Raw genomic sequence first — 26,773 nt, 5'->3', positions numbered from 1 at the left:
TAAATGGTTCCATGGTTAACCCAGCTGCTGCCCCATGTGTGTCCTGGCTCCCTGAGGCTTTGCTAACTCAGGATCGAAGCTTCTTGTGTGGAGCAACCCCAGCCACGGGGACAGCCAGGAAAGGACCAGAGGGGTCCCCAGGCCGAGATCAGCCTGCACTCCCCTGGTAACAGTCTCACCTCATCCTCTTTAGGAAACGTGTTTAATACTAGCCTCGTTAGATAAACAAAGCAGTTCACACCTCCAGCTGCAGCGGCAGCTCTGTGCTGCCAGACAAGCTGATCCAGAAGAACCAGGAATGAGGATTAAAGAGACTCTTAACAAAACAGATACACCTTGAAAGAATAGATACACCTCAAGTACCTTCGCCCCTCTCTTCTGCCCTTTTAATCCCAGATCAGATCTTTCACTTGAGTCATTTTTAGTCACTGTGTGTAAATAAATAAAATCCTGCTGTGCCACAGGACTGAGTCTGAGAGGCAACTCAGCTCTGACCAACTGAGCCAAGCTCACTGCCAACAAAATCATTAATTCTGGAATGGTTTGGGTGGGAAGGGACCCTAAAGTCCATCCCTGTCATGGGCAGGGACACCTCCTGCTGTCCCAGGCTGCTCCAAGTCCTGTTCTACCTGGCCTTGGGCACTTACAGGGATCCAGGGGCAGCCACAGCTTCCCTGGGCATCCTGTGCCAGTGGAGTTCTCCCTACAAGAGTCACCTGTTGCACAGCACACATCCCTGTGCATCCTGAGGACTGTCCTGGCCCAAGAGTCACAGAATGGTCTGGGCTGGAAGGGACCTTAAAGACCATCTCATTCCAGCCCCTGATGACCTCTGTTTTCCGGTTCCAAAAAACCAGAATCATCAGGAGAAAATTAATTTCCTTGCTTACACCTTGGGTGGGCTCAGTGGGCTTTCCCAACTTCAACCTCTTTTAATTACAGTTTTGCTGAGCTCAAAGTCCACTTTCTGCTTCCAGGCCAACCTATTGCAACACACTCCAGAGGAACCCTCCTGCTCTGGCTGTGCTGCCCACTGGCATTCCAAAATTTCAGAATAGAATGTAAGGACTCAAGAATTCCCCGTGGAAAAGGCTGCACTTCCAGCACCTCTCTGTGTGACGAGGACTGGCCCACAGCGAGTGTCCTCCTAACCTTGCAGGAAAATACTTCCACCACGAGTCTGAGCTTGCTGCTGGAGGCAGTGAGGGGGACAAGCAGGTCCCAGCCAGCAGGAAGGACAGGGGTGGGGAGGAGAATGGGATTGGAAGGTGCTGGACCTCTGAGAGGACCCCCAGAGAGCACCGGTGATGCCTTTGGAACGACTGACAAACCCCAGCCCTGTGCGGGGACAGGCCAGAAACCACCCAAACAGGTGTTTATGAGTTGTTCACAATAACCAGTGTTCTGGTGTTGGTGTCAAGTGAGAATAAGAGGGGTTTGAAGGTTCAAACCAAACCAACCAGCCTCTAACCGTGACTGTCCAAGGCTGGCTGCCTCGGGAGCAGTGTGGCATGTGTTTGCCAGCGTGGATAACCCCAACTCCAAAACCATCTCAGCTCCACCTCAAAGCTTTCACTGCATTTTTAGAAATCTCTCCAAGTGGAACCAGCAGTCCCTCTCTCTCTGTGCCCCAGGAACAGCAGCTGGGGCTCCCTGGGAGCTCCTGGGGTGACAGCAGCTCCCAGCAGCTGCATCACAACCACCCTGGGCAGCAGGAGCCACAGACTGCACCAGGGAGTTCAGGGCACACACAGCTCCAGTTTTGGCACTGGACATGGGCACAGCCACAGCTTCACCCTGAGAACATGCCAGAACCCCCAAAACACTGACACGCGTGGCACAGACACAAAGGGACCTTTGTGCTACCAGAGGGGCCTGAACAGCACAGAGAAACTGGGACAGAGAGAGATGCTGGCCACACCAACCCCTGCAGAGCTCCAGGCTGGGGCAGAGGGGCTGGAGAAGGCCTTGGGGGTGCTGTGCCAGTGGCTGGACACGAGCCCAGGGGTGCCCAGGTGTGCAAGAGGCCACTGGCCCCGGGGCTGTGCCAGCTCTGGGCTGGCAGCAGGGCCAGGGCAGTGCCCGTCCCCTGTGCTGGCACTGCTGGGGCACCTCCAGTGCTGGGGGCAGCTCTGGGCCCCTCCTGACAGGAGAGACCTTGCGGGGCTGGAGCGTGTCCAGGGAAGGGAACGGAGCTGGGAAGGGGCTGGAGAGTGCCCAGGGCAGGGAATGAGCTCCTTCCTTCCACTTTCACTGCTGAGCCTTCAGAAAATTCAGCAACAGCTGAACAAAACCTTTACTGCTGATTCCTGGGCTAAGAGGGATGAAATGTTATGACAGGGAACCCTACACATTTCCCAGGAATGAATCCACCCCCCCACTCACAGGCACCGAGGTTCATGGCAGGCTCAGGACACCACGCTGACAGTCAGGACCCAGGGCAAGGACTCATCCATGGAACGGGAGCTGAAACCCTCAGTGAGGGATTTACATCCAGCCCTGCCCTCGCCCAGACCAGTCCAGCACAACCCCCCTCACTGGGCAGCTCTCAGCTCTGCCCCTGCCAGCAGGAAGAGCTGGCCACACTTTTCCATTTGGGAAAGCTCTGAGTGATCCAGGTTCTGCCCAGGTAAATCCAACAGTGGATCAGCCCAGCACTCAGAATGAAAAGCCTCATGGAAAGGTGTGCTTGAAGTGGTTGGGTTTGTTTGGGGCTGTTTTCACCAGCAATCAGCTCATCAAGGCTTAACCCGGAGATTCCGCAAGACTGGATATGAAGGAGCACCTCAATCCATGAACGCTGTCAGCAAGCTTTGGCAAAAACACACTTTGGAATTCCTGCTATTGGCTATTCCCTCGTGCTAAGAGGGATTTAAAACTGGACCCTAACGTTATAAACACAATCAGTGCTTACACTCAGGCTCCTTCCTGGAAATAGAACCTAAACTTCCTAAGTCCATGAACCCACAGCAGCTGAGGAGTTTGCACATGGATCAGCACATGCTCTGGAGAGACAGGCAGCAAAACCTGATCATCTGGTTTGTCACCTCAGCCTCACATCCAGCACGGAGCCCTCAGCTCCAGGCATTCCTTCCCAGGAGGAGAATTCCAGCTGCAGCTCCAGACACCAGCAAAAGCTGCACATTTCCTCCCAGCAGGGAATCATCCCCTGCAATGCAACCCTGGGAGAGAAGTGGGTCAGCTATAAAAAGCCCCGGGTGGATGTGAAATTCCTGCTCAGTCACCCCAGAGCAGTGAGAAAACACCGCAGGAGCCCCGGGGGGATGAAGGACTTGACCCAGATTGCAGCATCTGCTCCACTCATCCAATTAGCCAAATGCTGCCCAAGGCTTTAGGCAGAAACGGGGTCAGGGAGGAATGGACAATCCCGTGTCATCAGGTGCCATTAAAGGCCACGTTTCACACTGAGGGCTGCAGCAGCAGGGGAGGGGAGATCCCAGAGCCACCTCCCTCCTTGGGGACCTGGACAGCACCTGCTCAACTGGGAGAGCAGCAAGGGCCTGGGGGAGGACACGGGAGGACTCCAGGCTCTGCTCCACAGCAGCTCCACGGGCACTCCCTGCTTGTCCTGCTGAAATCCACCCTGAAGAGGTGGGGCAGGACAGGGACACGGGGCTGGGGTTGGTTCCACCACTCAGCAGGAACCAACGCTGGAATCCCACAATGGTTGGAGTGGGAAGGGACCTCAAATCCCATCCAGTGCCACCCCTGCCATGGGCAGGGACACCTCCCACTGTCCCAGGCTGCTCCCAGCCCCAATGTCCAGCCTGGCCTTGGGCACTGCCAGGGATCCAGGGGCAGCCCCAGCTGCTCTGGGCACCCTGTGCCAGGGCCTGCCCACCCTCCCAGGGAACAATTCCTGCCCAATATCCCATCCAGCCCTGCCCTCTAAACTGTCTGTATTTGTGATGTCTCATTTCGAGTATCTGTCCAAAAGGGCACTGAAGTGCTTCTTCAAACAGAACATTTCTGGATCAGTGGAAAACTTGTCCAAGCACAAGACACCGTGACCATTCTGCAAACTGCCCTGAGCTCCCACCAACATCCAAACCTCCCACCCAGTCACTCGACAAGCCCAGCTCTAAGTGGAGAATAAACAGCTGCAGAGAATCACAGGATATCCTGAGCTGGAAGAGCCCCACAGGAATGGAGTCCAACTCCCCGGTTTGAAAGAAGCCCAAGGATTACACCAGCCACAAAGGCCAGGAGAGGTTTGCTGTCCAGGACGGATTTTTGTGGGGAAAACCAGGAGGGACCCCCTACAAAACAACTCAAAGCTTCTAGTCCTGGAACTTACATTCCTGAATTTAGACCAGCAAATAACCAGGAACAGCATGTCTGAGGTGAGGCTTGAGTACAACATCCCTTCAGGAATAATGGGGGGATGAGGTGGGAGAGGAGCACATGTCTATAGGACTAACAGGGTGGCTCTCTCCAAAAAATCCCTCTGTGTTATCCTGAAGGTTTGAGAAGGCTGAGGGGTTGCACAGGGGACCTAAAGGTGACAGGGGAAGGTCCCAATTATCAGCAAGAGACAATTATTAATTATAATTATTAATTCCTAAGACAGACTTGCTGCACCACTCCTGGCTGTCCGTTCAGGCTCCTCCACACAGCACAGGAGTTCAGGATCCACACACAGCCAAAGCTGGAGCAGTTTTTTGTACACTGAGCTGTCAAGTCTTCAGCTCTGTTTCTTTTTTTTTTTTTTTTAATTTTTGGAATTAAATTAATATTTGAGTCTGAGCCCTGCAGCAGCAGCTGCCTTTAACCAGGGCAGCTGGCACGGGGCTGGAGCACATCACCGTTTCCCAACCGGCAAATTCCTGGGAATGCACCTGGAGAGCAGACAGGGAAGAGGTCAGAGTCCCAAACCTGCACAGCAGCCCCACAAGGAAGTCCCCACAACAAGCAGTGCTCAGCCCTGCTGCCCGGGCAGGGAGCCAGCCCAGCCAGGCAGGGCCCCAGGAGGAGCTTCCAGGACTTCTGCAGGAGAACTTGGGCATGGCAAAGCCAGCACTGGCTGCTGCTGAACTCAGACACGTTGCTTCCCTTAACTCCCTGCCAGGAACGCTTGTCCCAAACCCCGAATGCCCCAAGGCAGGGAGCTCCCGCGGCCGAGGTCCGCGCTGGGGCTGGAAGGAGCTCGCTGGGGCTGGAAGGAGCTCGCAGAGCTCTGTGCCACCAGTGACCTAAGGGAGCGGGAGCAGGGACCTAAGCCCAGCCAGAAATAGCATCTCCTCTTATTTTAATTAAGGAAAGAAAAGCTTCGTGATCGAGTTTGCCAAGCAGCTTCACACCCTCGCGGGCGCTGGAGACAGAGGCCAGAGCAAGGGCAGGGCTGGCACAGTCCCGGGATCACTGAGGTTGGAAAAACCCTCTGGGACCATCGAGTCCAACCCGGGACCAATCCCCACCTTGGCCCCAGCCCAGAGCACCGAGTGCCATGTCCAGGCCTTCTCTGAAGATAAAGATGACCCCAACCATCAGGGCACCTGAGCCAACCTGAGCCCGGGCAGCTCCTCTGGAGGGTTCTGTTCTCCCACATTCCTTCCCCTCTGGAGCAGCGGAGAAACCTCAACACTCATCCCTTCCTTTTAAGGCTGGAAAACACAGAGCTGTCCAAAGGCCCAGAGGAGACAGCAGCTCAGAGATGGACAGGAAGCCTCAGTGGCCTGACCTGTCACAATAAATGGCATTTGAAGCACATTTGCTGCCCCGTTAAGGGAAGCGCACTGTGTATGGAGACTGTAAATAAAACCAGTTTGTTACTGAAGTGCTCATCTACAACCCAAAACCTTTAACTGGAAAAAGCCCTTCCTTGCAGAATTTCTATTTGACAGCAAAAGCAGCAAGGGGCAGAAGGGAAAGGAAGCCCTCAAACCCTCCCAGCACAAGGAAATAAGGAAAACCAACAGTTTAAGCACCTCAAGCCTTGAGCCAGGCACTGGGACAGCCAGGGCAGTGCTGTGCCTCCCCAGTGGGTTGTTCATCCCTGAGTGTCCCAAAGCAGGAGGCCACACACTCAGACTCAGGGGATACTTCAGCTGCCTCTCCAAACAGGTGTTTATTGAGGAGAAGAAAACCATCCCAGGTCACACACGAATGCAAGTGTGCCTGCTGAGGGAGAAACCTGTCACTGCCACAACGCTGCTGAGCTGGGACAATTCTCCTGGCTGCCTTCTGTGCAGGTTCAGATGGAAACAGCTGCAGGAGGGGAGCAGAGAGACCCTGAACTCCTGGCCCTGCCTTTGAAAGATTCTACACCAGAGGGAAGCAAACTTTGCCAGTGATAGGGCGAGTTAATGCTTTAAAACTTGAGATTATCAAGCTCAGGGAGACTTTAATCCGCAGTGAATCCTTTACTCCATACCGTTCCAATGGCAGTTCTTGGAGCAGCCCGGGCTGGGATCAGCTTTATGGTCAAAGGCTGCTCCCAGCCCCAATGTCCAGCCTGGCCAGGGATCCAGGGGCAGCCCCAGCTGCTCTGGGCACCCTGTGCCAGGGCCTGCCCACCCTCCCAGGGAACAATTCCCAATTCCCAATATCCCATCCATCCCTGCCCTCTGGCACTGGGAAGCCATTCCCTGTGTCCTGTCCCTCCAGCCCTTGTCCCCAGTCCCTCTCCAGCTCTCCTGGAGCCCCTTTGGACACTGCAAGGGGCTCTGAGCTCTCCCTGGATCCTTCTCTTCTCCAGGTGAGCACCCCCAGCTGTCCCAGCCTGGCTCCAGAGCAGAGGGGCTCCAGCCCTGGAGCAGCTCCGGGGCCTCCTCTGGGCTCTCTCCAGCAGCTCCACGTCCTTGTGCTGCTGGCCCCAGGGCTGGGGCAGCTCTGCAGGTGGGGTCTCACCTGAGCACAGGGGCTGCCATTGGACCCTCTCCAGCAGCTCCCAGAATTGAACACAACACAACCCATGTTTGTGCATCCTGTGCCAGCAAGCACAGGGAAGAGAGGAGAACTGGGCTCTGTTATCCCAGGGGATGCTCTACTGGGACAGTATGGACTGAGCTCAGAAAAAGCTGGGAGGGATAATATTTATTGCTGCTTCTTGTAAGAGGTTGGAGAGCAAATTCCAATTTCCCCACACGGAAAGGAGGAAAGAAAGAAAGAACACAAACTGCAGGACTTGCCAGAAGAAGGAATAGGATCATGTTTACCAAGTGATCTCATGAAATCAGTTCTGAATTCAGGACCCAGTGAAGCACAAGGAACCTGTGCACTCTGGCTCCTGCAGGGACAGCACAGTCATCAGAATATCCCTGACATGGATATCCTGTTATCAGAGCATCGACAACATGGGTTTTATGCCTAATATCCATGAGGGCCCTGAGAACAGGTTCAGGAGAACACAGCTCCCAGCCGGGCTGCTGAAAACAAAGTTTTCATGTGCCCCAAAGAGAGAAGTTCACAAGTTCAGATCCTGCCCCAAAGCTGCATCCCTACAATGACACCCAGGCATTCCTGTGACCAGCAGCCACACCAGGCTGGCTCAGAAGGAACAAAAGTGCTTTTAACCAGGACTGCTTTGGATGTTCTTACACGGAACTGCTGCAGAGCCAAGAACAATCGGAGCATCCATGTGACACGCAGCTCATGCTCACTCCAAAGGTTCAGGAGCAGCTCCCGCTGCTGCCCTGGGTTTGCTCCCTGGTCCTTCCTGTTAAATCCACCTGGGAACAAGAGCACAGGGACACCCCAGAGCTGACCAGGAGCCCCAGCCCTGGTGTCACCCAGTTGTTTGACTGACTTCATTTCAAAACCAAATAACTGAAATTACAACAAAACTCGTGTAAGTATGCAACCCACGTGCTCAGATAATCCCAGGATCCCTGAGGCTGGAAAAGATCCCCAAGATGAGTCCCAGCGGTGCCCAATCCCCACCTTGTCCCCAGCCCAGAGCACTGAGTGCCACCTCCAGCCCTTCCTGGCACACCTCCAGGGATGGGCACTCCAAACCTCCCTGGGCAGCCCCTGCCAAGGTCTGGCCACCCTTTCCATGGGGAAATTCCTGCTGCTGTCCACCCTGAGCCTGCCCTGGCCCAGCCTGAGGCCGTTCCCTCTCCTCCTGTCCCTGTTCCCTGGCAGCAGAGGCTTGGACCAACCTGGCCTAGTGGAAGGTGTCCCTGCCCAGGGCATGATGAGCTTTAAGGTCCCTTCCAACACAAACCATTCTGAGATCGTATTACTCCTCCCAATTTTCATCCCTCCTCAGCTCCACAGCAGCTCCACTGCTCTGCTTCCCTGCAAAGCAGAGTTTTGGAGCATCCACAGAACGTAAGCAACGGGCACAAACATCCAACCCTCACATTTTATTGGAGAGGCTGCTCAGTGGCACTGAAAGCACTGCCCTGTGTCCCACCGAGGCTGCTCCGTGGGGACGTGCATCTGGGTCACACCTCCAAGAACCTCCTCGCGCTGGTGACAGCAGGGATATTTTAGAGACACTACAGGAACTGGACTGACTGTCCCAGCTGCTCTTGGCCCTCTATTCTTACTCCTCCAAACAGATGCACAGAGCAGAAAACCTGACAGTCACAGAAAAGGCAAATCTCTCTCTCAAGCATCCGGTTCTGGTGCGTTTAATGCGTGCTGGGGAGCAGCTGCAGCTCAGGGCTGAACCCCAAAGCCACAGCCTGGTGTTCAGTGAGCCCTGGTGAGTCTGAGCAGTAACTCACACTTACATTACTGTACTTGCACTCAAATCACACTTGGTGCACAACACCTCAGCCTGTGCCACACGGGGGTTCTGCACATTTGAATTTCCCTCTTTTTAAAACCAAAAGCTGCCTGAGAGCACATCCAAGCACACTTAACAGGAGCTGACTGTCCCGTTTCTCTCAGACACCAGAGCTCTGCTACTGCACAGTGACCAGGTCCATTTCCACCTCCTGCAGGTGCTGCAAAGGCCATGGGGGGGGGACAAGGGGATCCCAAACCAATCTGAGATTTTGTAGCCAGGAAACACCACTGGCTTCGGGTCCCAAACATTCTCACCTGCAAAAGCCTTGCCATGAAATGCTCAGCCAGCCCTGTACAGGTGCAAGTCTGAGCTGCCTGGGGAGGAGACCACAGCCTGTGCAGAAAGGCCTCTCAAGGCTCCTGTGCTGTTAGAGAGGAGCTCCCTCAGGTCTGCATAAGGCCTCCAACCCCTCCTGCTAGCATTAAATGAACCAGACCAAGCAGGAGTGTGGCTGAGCTCTGTGGTAAAATCCACACCTACAGCACGTTTATGGCTCTAAACAAGGACAGATATTGTTCCCTGGGAGGGTGAGGAGGGGCTGGGATGGAATTCCCAGAGCAGCTGGGGCTGCCCCTGGATCCCTGGCAGTGCCCAAGGCCAGGCTGGACATTGGGGCTTGGAGCAGCCTGGGACAGTGGAAGGTGTCCCTGCCCATGGCAGGGGGTGGAATGAGGTCAGATTTAAGGTCCTTTCCAACCCAAACTGCTCTGTGACTGTATGAAACACAGAGAGTGTCTCGGAGGTCCTTCAGCAGCACTGAATTTTTCTCCTGGAACGTTGCAATGGTGAAGAGCTGCCCACACTTCCACCTGGGATCCTGCTGGGAGAGGCACTCCGGGCAGGCCTGGGGATTCCCCACCTGGCACAGCCACTGTTCCCTCTTCCCTCCGGTGCTCACACCCGCCCCACCCTGCTCTGCACAGGGAAACAACATTCCAGCGCTTTTCCAACTGCACTGACACTCTGGGACAGGTGGGCTCTGCTGCCAAGCCAAGAGCCAGGCCCTGGGGTAGCTTTTAAAGTAGGTGTACTGCTAATTGTAATTTTAATAGCAATCAAATGAGCCCCACCTCAGCCAGCACTGCACTGCCAGCCCATTGCTCACCCCAACGATGGGAAAAGGGCTCCACGGAGCTCGAGCCAGAGGAGTCACCTGCACACCCACAGCTGCAGGGATGGCGTCTGCAGCAACTCACAGAGCCCTTCAAGAGGTTAAAACTCCCAGCAGGAGCAAAGGAACTTGGAAATGAGCATTTAAAATGGCAGGCCAATAATTGGATTATTGTGACTGGAAGGAGGATTTTGTAGTCTGCTGGTTTGCTCCAGCCATTAGAGGGGATTACACTTCCACCTCATCCCTCACAAGTTCTGTTTCCACACAAGAACCATTTTTAAGCCTCCATTTGTCTGTTAGAGATGCCCAGGGTGAGCTTAAAGCAGATTTCAGCTCACTACAACTTCTAGGCCCAGAAGTGCAGGTGTCAGAGGACCGAGATAAGCTCACACCTACACTCGCTGGCTTTACTGGGAAGTCACAGAATCCCAGGATCCCTGAGGCTGGAAAAGCCCTCCCAGAGCATCAAGCCCAACCTGTGCCCCATCCCCACCTTGTCCCCAGCCCAGAGCTCTGAGTGCCACCTCCAGCCCTTCCTGGCACACCTCCAGGGATGGGCACTCCAAACCTCCCTGGGCAGCCCCTGCCAAGGCCTGAGCACCCTTTCCATGCAGAAATTCCTGCTGCTGTCCACCCTGAGCCTGCCCTGGCCCAGCCTGAGGCCGTTCCCTCTCCTCCTGTCACTGTTCCCTGCGAGCAGAGCCCGACCCCCCCGGCTGCCCCCTCCTGTCAGGGACTTGTGCAGAGCCACAAGGTCCCCCCGGAGCCTCCTTTGCTCCAGGCTGAGCCCCTTTCCCAGCTCCCTCAGCCGCTCCTGCTGCTCCAGCCCCTTCCCAGCTCTGTTCCCTTCCCTGGACAAGCTCCAGCCCCTCAGGGTCTCTCCTGTCAGGAGGGGCCCAGAGCTGCCCCCAGCACTGGAGGTGCCACAGCACAGAAATCCTTCAGGAAAAACTTGAAAAAATTCAGGAAAAACACATCCAAGAGGTGCAGCTGCTCAGGGATCTGTGAGAGTGAGGAGTGAAGCAAAGTGCCCTTCTCTACGAACATGTGACAGAGCCTGTGCCGAGTCCTGCTCAGTCTTGTGCAGCCACAAGTCTGTTTCCCTGGAAGCGGTGCCAAGGTAATTCCCTGGCCAGCAGACACAGAGCTGCATCACGTGCTGGGAGGACACCAGACAGTGGCTCAGTCCCCGGAGCTGTGGCCACCACCTGCCCCGTCCCTGTCCTTCAAAAACCTCTGCAAAGGCATTTTACAGATGGGACAGACCAACCCTCACCACTGCTCCGTGTCTGTCTCGGAAATTCGTCCCTGGCCACAGCCTGGGAACAGGGAAGGAGCTGTGACAATCCCCAGGGCATTAAAAACAAAACAAAGCACCACCAAAAAGCCCAACAGAGCAACAAACAATCCCCTCCAGAAAAAAAATCCAGGAAGCCTTTACCAGCTCCAGCTATCAACTCATTCCACAAGCTGGGGTTGGTCCCTGAATCTTCTGCAGCACCACCTTGTTCAACACCTCACTGAGAAGTGAAAAGCCCATTCCCAGGTTCTCCAGGAAGAGCCTGCTGTGCTCCACAGCTGCCTTCAGATTTTTCCCATGGAACAATCAGGGAGGAGAGTGACCTGTTGGAGCCAGTCCAGAGGAGGCACAAAGGGATCAGAGGGATGGAGCAGCTCTGCTGTGAGGAAAGGCTGGGAGAGTTGGGATTGTCCAGCCTGGAGAAGAGAAGCTCCAGGGTGACCTAACTGTGGCCTTCCAGTGTCTGAAGGGGCAAACAAGAAAGGTGGAGAGAGACAATTTACAAGGGCTGGAGGGACAGGAGCCAGGGAATGGCTTCCCAGTGCCAGAGGGCAGAGCTGGATGGGATATGGGGAAGGAATTGTTCCCTGGGAGGGTGGGCAGGCCCTGGCACAGGGTGCCCAGAGCAGCTGGGGCTGCCCCTGCATCCCTGGCAGTGCCCAAGGCCAGGCTGGACATTGGGGCTGGGAGCAGCCTGGGACAGTGGGAGGTGTCCCTGCCCATGGCAGGGGTGGCACTGGATGAGGGTGAGGGTCCCCTCCTCCCCAAACCACGCCGGCATCTCAAGCACCCGGCTGCAGCAGCTGTGCCTCACAAACAGCTCACCTGAACACTTGGTGTCCCTGGGTGACCCAGCCAAAGAGCATTTCCAGAGCCCATCTCCCACACAGCCCCAGCTCCTCGGCACTGCCGGCTGCTGCAGCAGGAAACCCTTTCCTCAGGTCACCCGCGGGCACTTCCCGTGAAAAACAAACACCAAATCCCTTCAGCCTCGGCCCACTCCAGCTCACACTTCCCTCCCCACACACAAAGCACCACGATGGCCTGGGTGGGGCTTCCAGCCAGGAATGGGGTGGCTGCTGGGGATGGGGACAGGTCCCTGTGGCACCACCACAGACCCACCACGGCGGAGCAGGGACACACATGGAGCACTTGGCTCTGCTCTCTCCCTCCTGTGAGGAAGCTGCATCCTGAGGACTGTGCTGAACACAGGGAGAGGGAAAGCAACAACTCCGGGACCTGAGCAGTCAGAACATCCCAGAGAAGTTCTCTGCTGCACAACCCAGGTCCTGTCAGCAGTGGGACACCAGGGCACCTTCAACCTCAGCCCTGGGAGTACCCACTGGATGCAGCGGTGACCATGGAATGGTTTGGGTGGAAAGCAACATTAGAGCCCATCCAGTGCCACCCCTGCCATGGCAGGGACACCTCCCACTGTCCCAGGCTGCTCCCAGCCCCAATGTCCAGCCTGGCCTTGGGCACTGCCAGGGATCCAGGGGCAGCCCCAGCTGCTCTGGGCACCCTGTGCCAGGGCCTGCCCACCCTCCCAGGGAACAATTCCTTCCCAATATCCCATCCAGCTCTGCCCTCTGGCACTGGGAAGCCATTCCCTGTGTCCTGTCCCTCCAGCCCTTGTCCCCAGTCCCTCTCCAGCTCTCCTGGAGTCCCTTCAGGCCCTGCAAGGGGCTCTGAGCTCTCCCTGGATCCTTCTCTTCTCCAGGTGAGCACCCCCAGCTCTCCCAGCCTGGCTGCAGAGCAGAGGGGCTCCAGCCCTGGAGCAGCTCCGGGGCCTCCTCTGGGCTCTCTCCAGCAGCTCCACGTCCTTGTGCTGCTGGCCCCAGGGCTGGGGCAGCTCTGCAGGTGGGGTCTCACCTGAGCACAGGGGCAGAATCCAACCCCCCTGCTGCTGTGGGTGTGGGATCCAGCAGGACAACACATCCCAGACCAGACCAAGGCCAGTGCCAGCCAAGATTTGCTCTCCCTGCCAGCACTGGGCGAACAAGCAGCAGTTCCAGATCTCTGATAACCCTGGGCTGCCAGAGCCACAGCTCTGAGCTCAGGCACTGCCCTGGCACCCCGCTGGCTATGCACACACAATCCCTGGCACAGCTCTGGATGCAGGATCACAGCCCGAGCCTGGCACCAGCTCAAGGTGCAGCTCAAGCACTGGCACAGGCCAGAGGCAGCCTGAACACAGGCACCTGCAAGCTCTGTGCTGCTCACCCCCCGTACTCCCAGTAGCAGCAGCTTCTCCCCTGCTGCAGGTGGGTTCTGAGCTGCAGGGACCCCAGCCCCTGTCCCCAGCACGGGCAGCAGCTGCCAGCCCTGTGCAGCTGCACAGGCACCGAGCGAGGCAGGAAATGAGAAAAGGTTGTTTATCAACAGTAACTTCCTGCCCTCGTGGGGACCTTCCCTCACCTCACCCTGCTCTGCTGCCCCATTAACAGCCCCACACCTCTACAGAGCAGCACAGCTGGAGTCCCACGGAATTCCCTCATCCCCACAGCTTCCCCAGGTCCTGCCAGCAAACAGCAAGGCCTCACTTCCATGTCTCACCTGCGAGATGCTCCAATGGATTCTGTTAATTCAAGAACAAACTACCTCAGTGCTCTCCCCTCCTCACATTCCCATGACCTCCCCAGAACTGGAGGATACCTAATCCCAAACTCCTGGCCAGGAGGACTAAACTGGAACAAGAATAGATCAGCACCAGAAGTTAATTATAAAAAACAATGGTTTTTGCTGGCTTAGCTGCCTCAACCACCTGTGAGCACCAGTGGAGAGGTGACAGAGCAAGAGAGGAGGTAGAGGGGAGACAGACCTGTCCCAGAAAATCCAGCTGGGATGACCTGAGGCTGCTGTGCAGGGAGCTGGGGAGTTTCCCAGGACAAGCTTGCCTGGAGAGTCAGTTCTATGAGGAATGGCTGAGGGAGCTGGGAAAGGGGCTCAGCCTGGAGCAAAGGAGGCTCCGGGGGGACCTTGTGGCTCTGCACAAGTCCCTGACAGGAGGGGGCAGCCGGGGGGGTCGGGCTCTGCTCGCAGGGAACAGGGACAGGAGGAGAGGGAACGGCCTCAGGCTGGGCCAGGGCAGGCTCAGGGTGGGCAGCAGCAGGAATTTCTGCATGGAAAGGGTGCTCAGGCCTTGGCAGGGGCTGCCCAGGGAGGTTTGGAGTGCCCATCCCTGGAGGTGTGCCAGGAAGGGCTGGAGGTGGCACTCAGAGCTCTGGGCTGGGGACAAGGTGGGGATTGGGCACAGCTGGATCTCGATGGGCTGGGAGGGCTTTTCCAAGTTGGATGACTCTGTGATCCTGTGACAAGCAGAGCCCCAGGCCTGTCCCCTGCAGCCCAGTGACTCCTGGGGTCAGAGCCAGAGCCAGCTCAGAGCTCCATGACACAATCTCCTACACAGAGGGGACACCTGGAGACAAAAGGGGAGATCCCTGAGCTTGGGGACAGTTTTATGTCACCTTCCAAAAGCAGAAGCACAAGGCACCTGAGAGCTTCTCCTTTCCTTAGCATGGCTTTTCAATTTCCCCTACAAACCCCAACCAGCAGCTGAGAGCCAAGCCCAGCACGCAGCCCGGGACAAGAACCACAGCCACGATTTCAACCCCCAAACACAGAGACACTCAGGGGAGATGGGAGCTGGAGTCTGACCAGAGCCCTTGAACATTCCTGCTGAACACACAGATTTGCCAAAGCTGGGGTTTTGGCAGGCATTTACTCATCCCTTCCTCCTTTTGTCTGCCTGTGCCCTGGCTCTGGGCAATGTGCAACCTTCAGTTGTGCGAGGTCTCGGTGCAGCTTTGCTGAATACGTGGTTTAGCCCTTAAGTGGATTCCGGAAGGGATCAAGGGATGGACAGCAGTGCACAGAGGCTGGAAAAGAGCTGGTCCCACTTCCACCCTGCACTGGAGATCCTGCCACTGTTCTTTCAACAGAAACTGTTAAAAATGACACACAAAAACATATGGAGAGCAACACCAAAACGTTTGCCTGTAAGCTAGTAAATTATTTCCTAAGATCTTGAACTGCACTGCATCTCCTGAACACAGCAGCTATTCTGATGCTTCGCAAGCTATAAACACAAGGTCCAAATGAATTTATTTATTAAAATATCCCTTGCAAGTCTCAGCCGCAGGTTTCTATTTACATTTGCTTCCCAGCCAGACTTTTCAAGTCTTGTTTGAACAGATCCCTCTTCCAGGAGGGTTCTCAGAACCCCAACTCCTCCCCCTCTCCGTGAGGGGGATTTATCCCGGTCTGGGAAGTGTGAGCTGAGCTTTCACAACTCAGCGTTTCAGCCAAGCTCCCGCAGGTCGCACTTGTGGAGTTTCCTCTCCCATTCCTGTCCCACTTCTGAACTTCCCTTTTCTCCACCCTCTGTGCCCGCCCCGCACAGGGACAGCACCGAGGCCAGCCTGACGACAGGACAGCAACAAACCCTGTCACGCTGAAGAACCGGGTGACAAAAAATCACCTTGTAGGATTTGCAGCTCTGCCTGACCTGGGGCTACTCAGGAGCTCCCACCTGAACGAGCTCAGCTGCACGGAAGGCACGGATACACCGCCAATACTGAGAACCCCCTGCGCCTGTCACTTGCTCGCGGATGTGACTTACACCCTCGCTCGCCAGCGCAAATCCAAGCGGCAGTCCCTCCCCCCACGTCGCTTCCCAGGGAAATTCCTGCCGGGAAGCATTAAGCAACTGCAGAACAGGTCAAAATAGAACCCCTGCCCCTGCAGGCGCGGGCGGCGGAGCGGAGCGGCGGCAGCGCCAGGCGGGCCCCGCCGCAGGTCCCGTCCCCCCGCGCGCGGCCGGAGGCCGAGGCCGCCCCGCCGAGCCCCGCCGGGAGCGCCCCGACCCGCCCCGCGGCCTCCGACCCGCCCCGCGGCCCCCCCGCGCACCGTCCGGGCGGCCTCTGCCCAGGTCCTGCCCTTCTTCCTGCGGCCCTTCTCCCTCATGTCGGACGCGGCGGGGCTCGGGGCGCTCGGGGGGGTGTCCGGCGGGTGCGGGGGGCGGCGGGGCCGGGGCGGCGGCCCCTAAACGCGGGCAGCGCCGAGCGCGGCGGCCCCTGCGCCCGCCGCCGCCGCCATGTTGGCTCCGGCTGCGCACGGGCCGCGGTCATGTGACCCCGCCCGCCCGCCCCGCCCACAGCGCGCGGGGGGCGGGGCCTTGGGCAGCCACGCCCATCCCCCCGCCCCGGCCGCGCTCCCGCCTCGCTGAGGGCGCAGCAAAGATGGCGGCGGCGGCTGAGGGGGAGCGAAGATGGCGGCGGCGGCTGCTCAGGGCGGCGTTGCCGCTGCGCCGTGGCGGTGATGCGTCCCCCCTGCGACAGCGGCCCGGCTGCCACCGCCAACAGCTCCCCTCGCCCGCCGCCACCAAGTGCCATCGGCAGCCTCCGCTCCCTCCTCCGCGGTCGCCGGCGGTTCCCGCAGCCTGCGCTCGCGCGGTGCCTGAGGGGGAAAGATGGCGGCGGCTCCCTCACAGCCTCAGCCTCCCCCTCACAGCCCGGTGCCCACCACCTCCGCAGTGACACTGATGGTGACGTCTCAAGAGTCGGAAATAGCGAACAATTCGCCCAGGGAGTCACGGAGAATGGGCAGGGGGTTGTGAAACAGGTTTTGGCTATGGTTGAAACAGCCTCAAAGGAGGGCTCCCTCAAAGGGCCACCGGGGCTTTTATCGCGTAGTCGGGGGTCTTCCTGTTCAGTGTCGGCTCCTGGTGTGCCACCTGCCCTGTCTCTTGTCACCTGCCGTGTCTCTTGTCATCTGGCTGGGGCCACACGGTGTAAATGTCAGCATGGATGTAACTATTGTTCACAAGCTGTGGCCCAGAGCAGCAGACACGTCTTGCTTGGCAAGAAATCCCGTGGTGAACTTTGTTTAAAATGGAACGGGGGCACCTCCCCAGAGGACACCAGAGCCCCCCGAATGAACTCAAGCGGGCACAGAACCGAGTATTGCACGAGATTGCTAAATAAATATGCATTTGGTAGGTGGCAGCCCTGCATTACATAGGGGGGTTTATGAAAACATTTCTGTATAAATGTTGCAATTTTTGCTCCTTGCTGTGCTGGGTTTGTGGAAACCTCCACACTGCGCCCTGTGCAGAACAATTCAGTGTCTCATTTCTAAACCAGACCCTGTGTCTGTGTTCAGAGGGCTCCTCAAATCAGCAGCACCACCACTGTCCCCCACCGCCCTGTCCCCACTCCCCCTCACACCAGCCCTGCACAGCCCCTGCCTCAGATTCCCCCAGTTCCCCACAAACTGGGATAGTGCTGTGATAATGTCGGTCTTTCCTTTTCCATCAGGGATGAGCTGATCCCCTCACAATGAACTGGGCTTCGCTTCCTCCTATGCAGCTTCAAGAGATAAAATTAGATCAGAGGAGCGTGACCCCGGCGAGCCACTGGCGCCTGAGCCATGGCTCCAAAATATCCCAAATGAACTGCAGTTTCTACTTCAGCCATTGCACTTTCTGCCACACTGAGAGCTACAAAAATGATGAGTTTAGAGAGGATTGAGGGATTTTTTTTTTAAATCGTGGAATCACAGACTGGTTTGGGTGGGAAAGGAACCTCAGAGCCCATCCAGTTCCACCCCCTGCCATGCGCAGGGACACCTCCCACTGTCCCAGATGCAGCTCAGAATCTCCTCACGCTCCCTGGCAGTTGTGCTCCTAAAGCTGATATTTAATATAGAATAAATCAGATATTTAATATCTGATCAGTTCTGTGATTCCAGGTTTCTCTGACTGATTCTGGCCTTAGGGAGGCTGAGCTGCTTTGTTTGGAAATCCAAGGGCTGAGTGGTGACACAACCTGGGGCACAGGAAGAGTGAAATGCAGGGGGAAGAAGGAAAAGACAGGGAAGGCCACGGTTCCAGGACACAGCTGGAGAACGCTGGACGGTGGCACTTGGTGCCAGGGGAGGTACCTCTAACAGGTCAGTGCTGTCAGTGCAATAAGTAATTGGCAATAAATTAAACAACGTGAAACAACAGCAAATGACAATGAATGAAAAACAGGAAATTCCCGGAGCTGAGGCTGTTTTGCCAACGACAGCCCGAGGATATCTGCTCCCTCCAAGGGGATTCATCTTCCCTTCAGTGTGGGGTGGTCCAACATCCCGTGGTTTTGTCTATTCCCAGTGTTAAGGATCTTCACAAAAGTCATGGAATTGACTGTGACCTAATTAACAATCAGCGATTGATGATTCCCATCGGGAAGGGCAACAGATGAACACAGTGCCCTCCCCACACCAGATGTGTCGGGACTCCCCCCAGGGTGAACGTGGTCGTGCTCTGGGGCAAAGCACAGAAATCCCAATTTCTTCCCTCAGATACGTGTTTCCAACTGCTGCTCTGGATTCACCCTGGGATTTTGCTGCTGCAGACGTGGTTCCGTGTCTGAAATCATGGCTCAGAGTCAGTGCACTTAGGGATGGGAGCAATCAAGTACTCCAAAGATGGGAAAAAGCCCAGGGGAGGAGCACAGCGGGATGGGAGAAGGGTCAGGGAAGGAGCACCGGGGCTCAGAAGCCCATGGAAGGAAGGAGCAACTGCACCCAAACGTGATCCCAGCAGGGCAGCTGGAACGGCGTGAGGAATGGGATGGCTCCCGGGACTCCCCCGACCCGCACTGGCGGAGGGGTGCGTTCCAACACCCCGGGTGAGACATTCCCAGAGCTGCCGATCCCACCTGTCCCGCGGAGTGCAGCAGCCCCTGGAGCTCGGGGCGGCTCTGGCCTTTCCCTCCTGCCCGGAGATGTCGGACACGGGAACACACAATGAGATCAGCCCGCTCCACGCCACTGAAGGATGCAGACTCCCCTTTCCCTGGGAAGCGATGCACCGAGCACCGGGTGGGGATTTCTGCAGCTGGAGGCCGGGACATGCCAGCGGATGGGTCATGCCTTGCAGCTGGATTTCGGGATCTGTGTGCTGGAGCTGCAGCTTTCCTGTCCACCCTCACCGCGCCCAGGGAGAGGAAGGGCAGCCCTCAGGGCCAGGCTCCCGGGGGAACAGGAAGCCGATGGATGTCTTTTCCCACACGGCGCAGTGTGACCAATCCCTTCGGGCTGGCGTGGGCTCGGATCACCAGAGCTGCCGGGCAGCTCAACCCAGCCCAGCTCAGCTCAGCCCAGCCCAGCCCAGCCCAGCTCAGTTCAGTTCATCACTCCCTGCTCAGCTCCCTCTCCTGACAGCTCACAGCAGGGTGCCACGTGCTCTTCCGAGCAGAAAACATTCCCGTGGACACCTAACCAGAGGAGCTGCAATTATTTAGGTGGGAAATAATTTAGATGTTGGGAGGAAATTGTTCCCTGGGAGGGTGGGCAGGCCCTGGCACAGGGTGCCCAGAGCAGCTGGGGCTGCCCCTGGATCCCTGGCAGTGCCCAAGGCCAGGCTGGACACTGGGGCTGGGAGCAGCCTGGGACAGTGGGAGGTGTCCCTGCCCATGGCAGGGGTGGCACTGGGTGGGCTTTGAGGTCCCTTCCCACCCAAACCATTCCATGGTTCTATGACTCCATGATTCCCGGAGAAATATCCACCCTGGAGGCCTCCATTCAATTTATTCCACCTAACACTTCAAAGCACTCAGAGACCTTCCCCAGCCCCGGGCAGTTCTGGGGCTGTACCTGGGAGGGACGTTGCTCTCTTTTTCCCACCCTTGTGAGTTTGCTGTTCCTTCAAAGGGTTCCCCTCACTCCACACAGAATTCCCTGGCAGCATGTGAGCCTCACTTCCCAGTGGAGCTGCAGCTGTGCCTCTGTGCTGTCTCACCTTCCACTGACCCACTGCCAGGTCTGGCATCACTGCTGAGCTGAAGGGGATGATCGGGTCTCTAGGATTGACTCTGCTGCTGTCATTTGGGAAAATATTCCAAATAAAATTCAAGTTCAGTTTTCATCAAGGTTTAGTCTGAATCTCATCTTGGCAGAGCACTGACTTCTTTTCACAGAAGCACAGAATCCTGAAGTGGTTTGGGTGGGAAGGGAGCTCAAAGCCCACCCAGTGCCACCCCTGCCATGGGCAGGGACACCTCCCACTGTCCCAGGCTGCTCCCAGCCCCAATGTCCAGCCTGGCCTTGGGCACTGCCAGGGATCCAGGGGCAGCCACATCAGTGACATCCCCTGCTGAAAGCCATTAAAGACTAAGGTACAACCTGGAGGAAAAGTCACTGAGAAAATTGTAGGGACAGCAGTAAAGAGCCATTGGGGAGGAAAAGAGTGGAATTCTTGGGTGTTTGTGCAGCTACAGCAGTACAGGAGGAAGCCCACAGGGTGTCATCAGAGCGTCGGGGAACAGCAAAAAACCCCAATATAACCCCCAAACCCTCTCTGCACCAAAGGCTTCCCACACAGCTTCTCTCTTGGGAGGCGCACACAGAACATTCCTGGTGGCTGTGGTTCCCTTCGTGCTTTGAAATCTACTCAGGAGTGAAAACATTCGGCCCTTTGGGAATTCTTTATAACCAATAAATCCCAAAGCACCTTGCAAGGATGATAATAAGCTTTAGCCCTGCTTTAGCAACAGGAATCATGGAATATCCTAAGCTGGAAGGGACTCACCAGCCCAGCTCCTGTCCCTGCCCAGACCCCCCAACAGCCCCAGCCTGGGCATCCCTGGCAGCGCTGTCCCAACGCTCCTGGAGCTCTGGCAGCCTCGGGGCCGTGCCCATTCCCTGGGGAGCCTGGGCAGTGCCCAGCACCCTCGGGGGGAAGAACCTTTCCCTGATCTCCACCTAAACCAAGCCTCGTCCAAGCTGGCCTTGGACACTTCCAGGCACAGCTTCTCTGGGCAACCTCAGGTATAAATTCTAGATTTATGACAGAAAAAGTACAATGAGTTGTACTAAGAAAGAAATAAAAACTGTTATAGTGAATTTATCCTAAATTTTCTAGATTTCAATTAAAAATTACCATTTTTTCTGAACTGTCAGCAGATGGGACATAACCCTTCAAATCACAATCCCGCAACCTGGTTCAATATTCTCATTAAAACTGTGTGTTCTGTAGGACTGCAAGGGCGGGTTCTTCCAGGGAGACAAAGAGATCTTGGATCTGAGGTGAGATTCCCCTCCGTGCTGCATCCAGGGAACGTCCCCAGCACTGGAACCACAGCAGATGTTTGGGAGAAGCCAATGTGGCCCTGAGGAAGGAGCAAACACCACAAACCAACCCAGGCAGGGCTGCAGGCCCAGCCCCTCCTGGGTATTCCCTGCCTTGCAAATTTTATGAACTTGGGCCATCAATATTCACGGCTGCAGGAGCCGAGGCCGCCCAGGCACGCTCCAGGCACTCCTGCCAGGGGCTCTGAGGGACAGCAGGGACAGCAGGGACAGCAGGGACAGCAGGGACACAGGAACCACTCCTGGCCATTATCCCAACGCAGCAGCTGAGCTCTCCTGGGCCGGGAGAGCCCAGCGGCCCCACTGCTAACCAGATACTGCAGAACTGGCAAGGGAGGAGGGTTGCTGGTGACTGGAGCATTCGTGCCTGCCCGAGCTCACCCTCTGTCCCCATGGGATGAGCTTTGCCAAAGCTGGCATTCCAGAATGGCTTCGGCACCTACGGTTGGTGGGGAAAAATCCTTTCTTGGCTTTCCATGCCCGATCTCTGGAGTCCTTTGGCTGCACAGAGCTCCTGACTGTGACTGTGCTTCTGAGCTGTCACTGTCCCTCAGGGAGCTGCTGCTCACAGGCTGTAATTTCAAATCACAGATCCATGGAAAGCAGGATTGGGAGGGATGCTCAGGCGTTATCCCACCATCCTGTGCCCTCCAGTGTCATTGATGGGCCTTGGTGCCCTTAAAAACCTCCCCTGGAACAGCCGTGTCCTACAGGGGTGAACTCCTCCAGTGCCAGCCTTGGGCAGTCACCACGGTGTCCCAAATTCTCATCTAAATATTCCCTGCTGTGTTCCAAGACCAGGAGTTCCTGTTCTCTCTCTTCTTGGTAGCAGCAATGGGATAACCCCTTCCTCTTTCCAGTATTGGCAGACCATGGCTACTGCTCTCCACAGCATCCCCAGGTGCAAATTGCCCTGTTTCTTTCATGTTTTCACATCATTCCAGGTGATGTTTGCAAAACCATCACAACTGGTCCCATTCCTGGTTGGAAAGCAGGTGCCCGGCAGGGCTGATCCATGGGAGCGCTGGCCTGAAGGAGAACAAATCCCGTTGGTCTCTGCCTCCCTGTGACCTGTTTCTCTTGGAAAACTCCCACTGGTAAACTCCACTTGGGCCTCTCCTCAGGGAGGCTGTCAGAATTTCACCAAAATCCCTCATTCTTTCCCGGATTGTGCCCCTCACAGCTGCAGGGTCTCGTATTCCAGCAGAGCATGAAGCTGCTTTGGTGGGGTTTGGTGGGATTTGCTTTGGACCAGCCCATGTTGGTTGTTACCTTCACATGTTCCCCTGCCAGGATTTTCAGGTGGATTTTGTTGATCCATTCAGTCCTTTCAGGAGGTGAAGTTAAGTTGAGCAGACAGCCCCCCAAATTCGCCTTTCCCCATTTTAAAGATGTTCCTCATGTTTATCCTGTTCCTGTTTGGACACTCACCCTCTTCTCTGTGAGATCTCAAACCCCTCACTTGCAGCTCCGAGGCCACTTTACCAAATTCATTCTGTCTGAGTTAATCCAACCTGGCCAATTTGGGGACATCCTGTGCCTGTGAGGGACCTTTAATCTTTCCTTTTCTTACTTCAGCCCCAGTCCCTTTTCGGTGGCATTTATTGTGACTCACCTGATCACAAGTGACCTTTTCCATGAAGACTGAAACAGAACAAATCTCTGCGTGCCTGCAACCATGGAGTCATTTGGGTTGGAGAAGCCCTGGGAGACCACTGAGCCCAACCACCCCCCAGAACTGCCAAGGCCACCACTGCCCCGTGTTCCCAAGTGCCACATCCACAGGGCTTTTCAATCCCTCTGCTGTGGACGACCTCGGAGCTGGGAATTCAACTGCCAGAGGGCAGGGCTGGATGGGATATGGGGAAGGAATTGTTCCCTGGGAGGGTGGGCAGGCCCTGGCACAGGGTGCCCAGAGCAGCTGGGGCTGCCCCTGCATCCCTGGCAGTGCCCAAGGCCAGGCTGGACATTGGGGCTGGGAGCAGCCTGGGACAGTGGGAGGTGTCCCTGCCCATGGCAGGGGTGGCACTGGGTGGGCTTTATGTTCCCTCCCAACCCAACCCATTCCATGCCTTTGCAATGTTTTCCTGGTTAGAGCTGCTTCAATGCCTAAGCCATGGGAATTTCCCCGTTTCCAATGGCAAGGGAAAAACGCAGCAGCCCTTGGGAGATGACCAGGCCCTTCCCCACCCCAAACTGCAGCTCCTGAGGCAGCGAGGCCACACCAGCTCCTGTTCCAGCAGCAGCTCAGCTCCATCTGGATGTCCCTGGTCCTTCCTTGCTCTCCCCGTGGGCTGGAAATGTTCCTGTTTAATCTTAGTTCTGCATTTACCCCCAGGCTCTTCCCTCCTCCCTGTGCAAGAACCGCCCTCCCCCGCTGGGACCGGGGTGCTCCTGGCCAGCTTCCCCTTTTCCAGCCCCCCGTGCTGCCCCCAGCACCGCCGTGTCCGTGTGATAGCCCGCACTGTGCCGGGGCCCTTCCCGGTGTCCTTGTCCCCGAGCTGGAACTGGCTGGGTTTGTCCCAGCGCTCCATCTCGCACGGAACACCAGGACGCGGAGCGATCCCGGCGGGAAGCCGTGCCCCCGTGCCGGCCGCTCCCCGGCTGCGGGGCCGCGCTAAGGAGGCTGCGGAGGCCCTGGCAGTGATGCTCATTCCTTTATTGTGTCGTTGCCATCCTGGAGGGCGCTGGCGCTCCCTGGGCGCTCCCAGCACGGGGTCGAAGCTACATTACAGCACAGTGAGGAGTGTCCGTCCCACCAGGAACGGCCTCTCTCCAGACACTATGTATAATATATATATATTTATATATGTCCTGTATAATCCTATGTATAGAGTGACAAGGACGGGCCACCAGACAGTAAACTTTTGATTTCTAAATAAATCACCAGAGCAACAGGCACGAAAATTTGGTCCTAATCGAGGCCCTCACCTTGTCCATGAACCCGGAACAGACCCGCACCCCCCTCCCCGCGGAAAAACGGCCAAACCTGAACCCCAAAAGAACAGTTCAACAACAACGAAAGGAAGCCCCAGCCCAGCCCCGCGGGCCGCGCCCGGCCCAGCCCCGGTCCCCGAGGAACAGCCCCGGTGCGACACACGGACACCGAACGCCACAGACACACACCGGGGACCAGCGACACCCCGAGTGCTCCCAGCCCTCCCAGTCTGTGCTGGGAAAGCTCCTCGGCAGCGCCGGAGGTGGAGGGAGAGCTCGGGAGGCTCCCGGACGCCGGTGGTGCAAGCGGCACTTGGATGTTGGAAGTGCCTCATCCATCCCCTGCGCTGAGGGCTCCCGCAGCCGTCCTGTGCTCTGCTGGAAGGGCTTCCAAGAGCATCCCACCGTGACCACCTGCTGGAGCTGGGCCCGGGCCCGTCCCTTGCCATGGCACCGGGACAACCAATGGATGCTGTGGGAAAGCAGCCTGGGGCACAGCCACCCTTCCCTGGGGCACAGCCACCCTTCCCTGGGCACAGCCACCCTCCCTGGGGCACAGCCACCCTTCCCTGGGCACAGCCACCCTCCCTGGGGCACAGCGACCCTTCCCTGGGGCACAGCCACCCTCCCCGGGGCACAGCCACCCTCCCTGGGGCACAGCCACCCTTCCCTGGGCACAGCCACCCTTCCTGGGGCACAGCCACCATCCCTGGGGCACAGCCACCATCCCTGGGCACAGCCACCCTTCCCTGGGGCACAGCCACCATCCCTGGGGCACAGCCACCTTCCCTGGGGCACAGCCACCATCCCTGGGGCACAGCCACCATCCCTGGGCACAGCCACCTTCCCTGGGGCACAGCCACCCTTCCCGGGGCACAGCCACCTTCCCTGGGGCACAGCCACCCTTCCCGGGGCACAGCCACCCTTCCCGGGGCACAGCCACCATCCCTGGGGCACAGCCACCCCTCCCGGGATGCTCCATGGCCTGAGGCAAGCCGGGGGATGAGGACACCCTCAGCTCCTGAGTTGTTTCCCACACCCTGGGTGAGAAAGGAGGCAAGAGAAGGTCACTGCTTCATCACTTTGGGGCTCCATGAGCTGCTGATCCACTGAAGGGGAACTGGGACTGCTAGAAAACAAGGAAGGGAGGAAAACCTATTCCTGCAGGCCCCCCAGGCTTCTCCCCATTCTCAGGCTGTGCTTCCTGACCCTGACTCCCAGACTCTTTCCTGGAAATTAAATAAAGAACCAGCTCTCCCACCGTGTTTCATAGAATCAGGGAATCGCAGTCTGGTTTTGGTTGAAAGGGACTTTAAAGCTCATCCAGTTCCACCCCCTGCCATGGGCAGGGACACCTTCCACTGTCCCAGGCTGCTGTAAGCCCTGTCCAGCCTGGCCTTGGATGGTTTCACAGGGCCAGCTCGCTCTGGGGGATGCCCTCAGAGACCCCTGGCTGCTGGGGGTACCTGTGGACAGAGCTCACCCCACACTATGGAAGGAACCCGTCTGTCAATCCTCAAACACCTTCCCCCTGCTCCCTCCTCCCCAGGCTGAGCACAGCCCAGACCTGGCTGCTTCCAGAGGGAGGGAGCTCAGGCCTCAGAGCAAGCTACAGCTTCCCAAGGAGCCTCGGAGCCAGGTGCCAGGCAAGGGGAGAAGGGGACAAATGTTTTGGAGGGACAGAGGGTGTTATGGGGCACAGATGGGAAGGGGAAGGTGGGGGCAGAGAGCAATGATGGAGAGAGCTCGAGGCAGGACAGTGTTAGAGGGGAAGGGGACAGGATCCCCCGAGGCAGTGCCGGGATGTGTCGGGGAAGGGCAGCAGACGGCCCAGCACAGCCACGCGTGGATGGGACACGGCAGCTGCGGGACCTGCCTGGCTCTGAGCTCGGCACAGCTCCTGGTTCCCTCTGCATGTTCCCATTCCATGCTGGGGCCTCGCTCCCTCACCCCTGTCCTGAGTGCAGGAGCCAGTGAGGGCAGCAGGGCTCAGTCCAACAGCAAAGAACAGCCTGCCCAGAGCAGTCCTGGAGCCTCCTTCCCTGGGGAGATTCCAAACCTATCTGGACACAACCCTGAGTAATGTGCTCCAGGGGACTGGATGAGCTCCAGGGTCCCTTCCAACCTCATCCATTCTGTGAAGGAATTCCCTTTGCTGCCAGAGGACATTCCCCACCTGCAATCCTCCCTGTCCAGCCCTGTGCTGACCCATCTCCTCCCAGGAGAGCCAAGGGTCGCTCCCTCACCCCATAAGGATCTCATCAAACACACGGATGTCCCCACCTCCACCATCCCAGGGACACTGCACCTGCTGGCCTGGCACTGCCAGGACGGGTCTTCAGCAACTTCCCTCCATCCGAAAGCTGCATCCCGCAGGAACACCGAGCACTGTCCCCGTGCCTGAGGCTGCTGGGGCAGGATTCAATCCCCAGAGTCCTGCTGGCTTCCCCCTCTTACCCATCACCTTTTCACATCCAATCCTCCACAACCCACCAGGAAGTTTGTCCCAACCAGGAGGTGACAG

At 57.2% G+C, this 26,773-nt stretch overlaps 1 protein-coding gene across 1 annotated transcript in view; it reads right to left on the bottom strand.

Moving 5' to 3' along the window:
* The window catches only part of ASXL2 (ASXL transcriptional regulator 2), a 65,353-nt gene extending 49,095 nt beyond the window's left edge, over positions 1-16,258 (bottom strand). The window contains exon 1 of the mRNA XM_082276954.1: positions 16,084-16,258. Within this exon, the coding sequence (XP_082133080.1) occupies positions 16,084-16,140 (57 nt within the window). The 5' untranslated portion in view covers positions 16,141-16,258. The remainder of the gene's footprint in view (positions 1-16,083) is intronic.
* Between the last annotated feature and the right edge of the window lie 10,515 nt (positions 16,259-26,773).

Source organism: Coloeus monedula (genome assembly GCF_965178545.1).
Source record: "Coloeus monedula genome assembly, chromosome: 2".
In the NCBI taxonomy this organism is placed as follows: domain Eukaryota; kingdom Metazoa; phylum Chordata; class Aves; order Passeriformes; family Corvidae; genus Coloeus; species Coloeus monedula.
The sequence above is the reverse complement of the archived record's forward strand: the minus strand, read 5'-3'. Positions and strand labels throughout refer to the sequence as shown.